We start from the raw sequence: 7,596 nt of genomic DNA, 5'->3' as shown, positions 1-7,596 counted from the left end.
GATCGAAGGGATCCCTGTCGATTGGATTGATGCTCTTTGGTTTGTGTGATCACTGGCAGGGGATAGGAAAAGATGCAGATCATTCCTTGTCGCGCTTGCTTTACGTGATCAAACACCGTCGACGCAAACATATCGTCCACAGACCCTTTTCTACTCTTCTTTGTATACTACTACGTGGCCAACGTGGCTACAGAAGTTTCAGTTTTTTTTGTTTGTTTTTACACAAGTTATGCTACTCATGCGGACTGTCACCTTTTTCTTTCCAACGTTTGGGTGAAGTTCAGGATCCATGTACCACACCCAGTCGCTTGACACGAGTATGACACCACACCAGCTGCTAGCTCTACACACCGGGGCCATCTTGTTTAGAAAGCAGTAATGTGATTGGCCTGTAATCTCGTCTGAGCTAGACCCTTGCCGCCCAGATTAAGCAGTAGTGGTGCACGCACACTAGGCAAGTGGATCTTTTTCTGGCGAGCGTGTAGTCTTGCTTTCTTTCTCACGAAAAGATGGGGGGCGAGCGTGTACCAGACGAGTAGAAGAAAAAAAAAAGAAGGATCCGTCCGATACGGAGATGCAGCGTGCCCTGCTGCTCTGGGCGGCTGGCGGCGCGCGCGACCCGTGTGGCCGGAAACCGACCTGCGGCCCGACAGAGAGCGACTCATGCCGAACTAGAATCTTGACCAGACCCAGGACACGCCATGTACAATGTACCACCACCACCAGTTTCTCCATTCGGTGTATCCCTCCATCAGGCTTTACGCTTCCGTGCTTGCACCCAGACTGATGGCGTCGCGCAGAGATTGGCTCAACTAGATAATCAACCGATCCTTAACTACAAAGTTTAATTTCGCCAGGGCATGGTACTGAGGATAATATACTATAAACTGGTAGGGCGAGCTGATGACACTTGTGTCAGTCCGCAAACGGAACCTGTCCCGTCGTCGATAATGCGAACGGAGCTGAGAGCTACGGCGGGCCGGGAGCAAATTAAACCAGGGCGGCGGATCGGAGGCGGCGCGATCGAAGTGGAGGAGGACAACGGAGACGCAACACAAACCCGATGGCACTGCCGGAGCTAGACACGTTGCCAGCAAGCCGCTTGGCGTTAGGAACGCAATGTATTGTAGTCCAACCCAAGGCCAGCCTCGGCCCTACCTACACTGGCCGGTGCGTCGTCCGTCAGTCGCCACTCCACTCCACTGGACATTACATGCCGGGGCGTAGCTAGGACCACCTCCACTCAGGAGGCTAGCTACAGTACCAATGAGGAACACTCACTCGTGTTAACGACTAATAGCTAAGCTCCACCGTGGTCCACTGGCGCGATGTAATGTAACCTTAGCTTCCATTAACTCGCAGCTCGTCATTTTCTTGCGATCACGAGGTGAGCTGAGGTGACCAAAAATGGTCTTCTATCGTATGCATGTTGTGTCCGCCACTACTAGCTTAGCTGGGTTAATGAATCGAGTATGCGGGCCACGATGATCGTCTACATGCGGATTAATCCAAGCCGCTCGGTACGTTCATGATCCTAGCTTCCTCCATAGATATCCTTTGCGATGTTTGGTGTCGCGCGCGTAATGACGAGCTTCTTTATAAACGGATCGGACACGGACGTCTCCGCCATTATTGACCAGCACAGAGTAATCCAGTCCACATCGTTTATTACAACCAAGAAAGCAACTGAATCCAAGCATCGTCAGGGTTCAGTTCGTTACTAGTGTGTTTTCAGACAGGCCATGTTGAGCAATAGATTCGCCGCGGCCCGCGACTCCCTCCTATAGCTCGATTTGTCGAGACCACGAGCATAACTCCGATCCCTTTGTTATCATCCACATACCATATCGTCGATCCTTAGCTTGCTTCGTCATCCTCATATGTAACGCTGCTGCAGAACAGATGAGCGTAACGGTGTGCGTTTCTTTCCGGAACCACGTGGCGCGCGCGCGCCTAACCAACCTCTTTCCTGTTCCCGCCCGGTCGGAGCGGCCGGATCTGGGATCTCGAGCATCTCCCACCCAGTCCTGGTAAGAACGGCCGCCCAACTGATCGACCGTGACACGTACGAAACATGAACGGACGCGGCTCACATAGTCACATGTCAGCTGCTGCTTTACCAGAAGTATAGCTAGCTAATTTTTGCTCAAGTTCTCCGATCCGAGCGAGCTCGCGACTCGCGAGTCGGGCTCCGTACGCAAAGGTGCTTGCCCGATCCAGTAGGCTCGTAGCTCCTCTTCCTCTTCCCCGGCAGAAGGAGCCGTCGTCGTGGGCGTCCATCCGTCGCCCCGATCGAGCGACGAAGATCGCGTCATGCCGCTTCCTTCCTCGTATGTGTGTCCCATACGTAACCATGATGGAAGCCGAACGGCGCCCGTGCCGCGCCGGTCACGATCCGTCTCTTCGGAGACATCCGATAAAATTGGAACCATACAGAAAAAATTAGCATGGCCCCTACGCAAAGATGACACGCGCCGTGCCCGCGCAGACACAGAAAGGAAGCAACCGCCGACGGCGCGCGTTTTCTCTGCCGGACCAAAGCGGCGACGCGGCGGCACGGTTCTATTATTCTGGCAAGGCAAGCGCACGCACAGCGCAAGGAGCAAGCCCCCGCCCGCGCTCGGGCACGGAGGGACGCGCCGCGCCCGCGCCCGCGCGCGGCGGTTGCACGACACTGCAAGAGAGGAGAGCAAAGCCACACCACCGGTCCGGTTTCAGTTGGTTGCTATTTCCCGGGCTTCTCTCCCCTTCACTCACTAGCCTGCCTGCCTGCCTGCCTTTTCCCTCTCTGGCTCTCTCTCTCTAGTCTCCCGCGGGGCCAGGGTAGGGCAGGGCAGGGCAGGGCAGGGCTGGGCTGGGGAGCCAGCAGCAGGGAGGGGACGGGGGCGATCGAGGCAACGAGGCGTCCTATTCTTAGGCGGCCGCGCCGAGCGAGGGGCGCGCGGTTAAGCGAGGCCGCCCGCCCGCGCGCGCACACGCGCTCCCTTTCGGTTCCATGGCCGCGGCCGCGACGGCGTCCACCACGGCAACCACCTGCTCATCCCCCTCCACCAGCCCCGGCCCGCACCGCAGGCGCCAGCTCAACGACATCGAGCGCGACGCCGCGCCGCCGCACGACGACTGCGGCTGCTCCCCCTCCTCATCAACGTCCCCCTCCTGCTGCGGCGGCGGGGCCGGCGCCGACCACCACCACCTCCACCTCCACCACCACAACCTGCACGGCGCCTGCTGCGCGCACGACGACGCCGAGTGCGGGGGCCTCCACTGCCACGCCCACGCGCCCTGCGCCTGGAGGGCGCTGCTGTTGGCGCGGAGGAAGCGCGCCGCCGGCGCGCCGGCCAGGGCGGCCTGGATGAGGGGCATCGTGCTCTGCCTCCTCGGCCTCGTCGCGGTCGTCGGGTTCCTGGGCTCGCACCGGGGCGGCGGCGGCGCGGCCACCGGCGGCGATGGCGCCGACGACGCCGCCGGCGGGGGGCTCGTGCACAAGGTGGACGTGACCGACGCCGACGTCATGGGCTGGACGGAGGAGAACCTCACGGCCATCGCGCGCCGCCCGCCCGAGCCGCCGGTAAGCAAATACTCCTACGTTTACGTGCACGGCGCACCTCCCCCGGCCCGCCGCCGCCGATCACTCGCTCGCGCCCTGCTCTGCTCGTTTTATTAATTATTTTATTAACAGCGACCATCAAGCCATGCTACTTTCCTGGCAATAACCACTCGTGCACGCACTCGAAATTTGAAAAAGCGGCCATTTATTGATGCACTGCGTGGTCCGTTTGGGCAACGAAAACCATCAGATTCCGGATCAAATCATTTGATTTGCTGGCCAGTTAGAGTTTCACGATCAATGATCAATTCCCATTTTCAGGCACTGTCTTGTGCCATCGAAACCAATAATATGGAGGAAAATTAATTCTCTCTGAGAGAATTTCAACTCATTGTGGTTTTTGCATCTCTACCAAAATCGGCGAAACACTGTAAAGTCTAATCAGAAAGCGCGAGTGCTTTGATGGAGCAAGATGAAAAAGGGGCAAGTTTCCTTCCATTAATAAGAAAAGTTAGAGCTTTCGTTTCACTACTCCTCGCGGGATAGAGTATTCATTCATACGGGAGAAATGATTGGTGATGGGGACAGCCATGTCACCAGTCACTGGAACCAAAAGAGTGCACATGACGTGAGTTCCAGAGTCCAGGATGGGTAGTATTTATTTTATTTCTCGAAACTGTATGCTTGTTCTTTGCGGTATTTCATTGTCTTGATATGTGAGATACATCGCTATTTTTCTTTATCCAGTCGCTTTTTTATCTGCTGAGGTCCAGTTGTCGCTCGAAAACGAAATGTTTAGAGCGTATTGCATTGGGTTGGTGTCACCGAGGTTGCTTTCCATGGATATCATCAAATTAAGCACTTCAAGTGTGAAAACAAAAGTTTAGTGAACAAGTCACAGATGTTTTAGCCAATCAATTACGTTTGATTCCTTCATTTTTCTACGAATTTGATTTGATTATCTAACCTAATTCTCAGTTTGTTGAATTTGTTATTTCGCCATGTTAAATTGATTACCAGGCTGTCCAGCAAAAATCAGCATGCTACTCTTCTTGGAAAAATCATAATTTTCTTATTGTAGATTAACACCATATCGGAATCCAATAAACTTGTAGGTGTAGGTTAAAAAGATTCATCATTTTCTGAAGGAGTGATTTAATTTTCTAGGGATGACAAGCTTCGATTTAGGGAAGTTTTGGTGCTCTGGCAATGAGTCTACCAGAAAGCAATCTCGTGTCCATATCCAGACAAAATTTTACACGCACGATTGATAAAAAGCAAGGCATTCAATCAGATGCCATGCTATGCTCGGCTTGACTCCACTTTTCTTTACGAACTAGATCCGCTTGACTGTACTGAAGTTTCCTTTCTAACACGGACAGGTACCTGAGATATGGATGAAACCGGAAAGTGAGGGCTACAGGCAGTGCATTGAACGGCCAAAAAATCACCGCAGTAAATTTCTTTCGCCCTTGTTTCACTTCGCTTTCTTTCAGCTTCAGATACAGCTACATTATCTCAATCAGGGCATGCTTACTGCAGGGACTAACAATGCGACTGTCGGTTACCTGATCGTTGATGCGAATGGTGGACTAAACCAGATGCGAATGGGAGTAAGTACATATTTTTGTTAAATCCGTCATGGCAATGCCTTTCAGCTAACTCTTATTAATTCCTTCACAAACTATTCTTACAGATAAGTGATATGGTTGCAGTGGCGAAGATCATGAATGCGTCGCTGGTGATCCCTACTCTGGATCATCAGTCATTCTGGACTGACCCAAGGTCTGCAACTCTGTACCTAGCTACTCGTGATCATCTTGTAGAGAATGCCAAGTAGACTGACCATTAGTGTTTTTGACAGTGATTTCAAAGACATATTTGACGTCGATCGCTTCAAGGAGACATTAAAGGAAGACATTGTGATTGTGGATTCCCTTCCACCAGATTTCAGAAGGGTGAAACCCTACGTGAGAGCACCCACTTCCTGGTCCAGGGTACGAGTCAACAACTTGTTGATCAGTATGCTAGATTTCACTGCAGCAGCGTACAGAAGTTTCAGGCGTGTGAATACTGAATAGGCTGATGCATCGTCAGCTCCATTTTCCAGGCTTCCTTCTACAGAGACTTTGCGAAAATCCTGAGGAAGTTCAAAGTGGTCAGGTTTACGCACACGGATTCGAGGATCGTGAACAACGGCCTCGCCCCTTCTCTGCAGAAACTACGGTGCCGCGCTAATTACAAGGCGCTCCAGTACAGGAAGGATATTGAAGCCCTTGGCCACACCTTGGTTGATCGGCTGAGAAACGGATCCAAGCATTACATCGCGCTTCACTTGAGGTATCTGAAACTTCACTGATCAGCTGACAATATCTCGAACAGCCAGAAGAAATCATTTTTTTTTCTAAATCAGATCAGTAATCTGAAACCATTTCCCTTTGACAGATATGAGAAGGACATGCTGGCGTTCACAGGGTGCAACCATAACCTGACGCTGCACGAGGCGGCGGAGCTGACGGACATGCGGCTCAAGGTGCGGCACTGGAAGGAGAAGGACATCAACAGCGAGGAGAAGCGGCTGCAGGGCGGGTGCCCCATGACGCCCCGCGAGGCGGCCGTGTTCCTCAAGGCCATGGGCTACCCTGCCACCACCAAGATCTACATCGTGGCCGGCGAGATCTACGGCGCGCACAGCTTGGACGCGCTCAAGGCCGAGTACCCCAACATCTACACGCACTACAGCCTCGCGACGGTGGAGGAGCTGGAGCCGCTCGAGCTGTACCAGAACAGGCTCGCCGCCGTGGACTACATCGTCGCCCTGCAGAGCGACGTGTTCGTGTACACCTACGATGGGAACATGGCCAGGGCCGTGCAGGGGCACAGGAGATTCGAAGGGTTCAGGAAAACCATAAACCCTGACAGGTCGGGTTCTTTTTTTTCAGCATAGTTTGGAACGCAGAAATACAACAAAAAATTACTAGAGTACATACTGCAATTCTCACAAGAATGTTAAATTTTATATGTTTGAAACATGACATTAAGATCTCGATTCTGGGACCTAATTTAAATTTATTTTTCCTCTACCTGTAGGCTGAAGTTTGTGGAGCTCATTGACAAGCTTGATGAAGGTTCCGTGACCTGGAGAGAGTTTCAAATTGCAGTGAGGAAGCACCATGAGAACAGACTCGGAGGTCCCTATGACAGATTACGTGGTGAAAGTCCAAGGCAGGAGGAATACTTCTACTCAAATCCGATCCCCGGATGCCTTTGTAAAAGGGTTCAGAGGAGTAGAGGTAGATGATATAGTTTATTCTCTAATGGAAATGGTTCAGTCTTGAAACATGCCTGCAGCTGAAGCATGGATGAAGACGAAGCTTCCTCCGCATGGCAATGATCACCGGACAGGGGGAGAGCTAGAAAAGAGAGAGAGAGAGAGAGGTTATTTTTCCTATGCTGACAACAGATACAGCTGAAGCCTTGAGAGGGCTGGAGGCCAAGAAGTGAGAAGTGCACTGCCAAAGAAATGTTCAACCCAAGGGGAGACGAGAGTGTAGGGAAACGGGTTGGCTACGCTAGCATCACTACCGCATATACCCAAGATATTTGCGAGTAGAAGATCATAGATCGTTACCACTAGACGCGCAGCGCAGCGGAAGAAGTCGCGCGTCGATATAGAGGAAGTAGTCGATCACGTCCCACGAACCGAGCTCCTCGTCCTTGATCCCAGCAGCCGATCAGCGCAGCAGTGGCAGCAGCACCTCCACGGAGTCCACACGTACGGGGATGAAACGCCGGGCGTCGGTGTGCTAGCACCACACGCACGGCAAGGGCGGCGGCCGAGAGGGGGGCGGCGGCTAGGGAGGTGGCGGGGCTCACAGGTTGTGTCGCCTCCCTTAGCCCCTCCCTCGTATATATGGGGCGTACTAATGGGCTTCTATCTCATAGGCCCATTAGTAATCCTAATTCCTCTTGGATCAATATCCTCTTGGGCCTTTAAACCGTATAGTGATGATGGGCTCTTAGGCATATCACCAACAATCTCCCACTTA

General features: G+C 52.8%; 1 protein-coding gene and 1 pseudogene across 1 annotated transcript; both read left to right on the top strand.

Annotated features, from left to right (window-relative positions):
• The first annotated feature begins 2,397 nt into the window (after positions 1-2,397).
• Positions 2,398-2,473, top strand: LOC120701689 (annotated as a pseudogene).
• Positions 2,474-2,869: 396 nt separating this feature from the next.
• LOC120698501 (O-fucosyltransferase 19-like) lies at positions 2,870-6,865 on the top strand. The gene is made up of 8 exons (XM_039982134.1): positions 2,870-3,568; positions 4,930-5,002; positions 5,090-5,160; positions 5,244-5,332; positions 5,412-5,544; positions 5,658-5,887; positions 5,993-6,469; positions 6,638-6,865. The coding sequence occupies exons 1-8, from the start codon at positions 2,996-2,998 to the stop codon at positions 6,846-6,848; spliced, it is 1,857 nt and encodes a 618-aa protein (XP_039838068.1). The 5' UTR covers positions 2,870-2,995; the 3' UTR covers positions 6,849-6,865.
• The last annotated feature ends 731 nt before the right edge of the window (positions 6,866-7,596 follow it).

The sequence above is a fragment of the Panicum virgatum genome, chromosome 3K, assembly GCF_016808335.1.
Source record: "Panicum virgatum strain AP13 chromosome 3K, P.virgatum_v5, whole genome shotgun sequence".
Classification (NCBI taxonomy): Eukaryota; Viridiplantae; Streptophyta; class Magnoliopsida; order Poales; family Poaceae; genus Panicum; species Panicum virgatum.
Note: the sequence above shows the minus strand (reverse complement) of the source record. Positions and strands in the feature narration are given on the sequence as shown.

What these genes read in the sequence shown, in the direction of transcription:
- LOC120698501 (XM_039982134.1), top strand. Translation starts at nt 2,996, where the DNA reads ATGGCCGCGGCCGCGACGGCGTCCACCACGGCAACCACCTGCTCATCC. An exon ending in ACGGCCAAAAAATCACCGCA is followed by an intron (nt 5,003 to 5,089) that starts GTAAATTTCTTT and finishes TGCTTACTGCAG; the next exon opens with GGACTAACAATGCGACTGTC. An exon ending in TACATCGCGCTTCACTTGAG is followed by an intron (nt 5,888 to 5,992) that starts GTATCTGAAACT and finishes TCCCTTTGACAG; the next exon opens with ATATGAGAAGGACATGCTGG.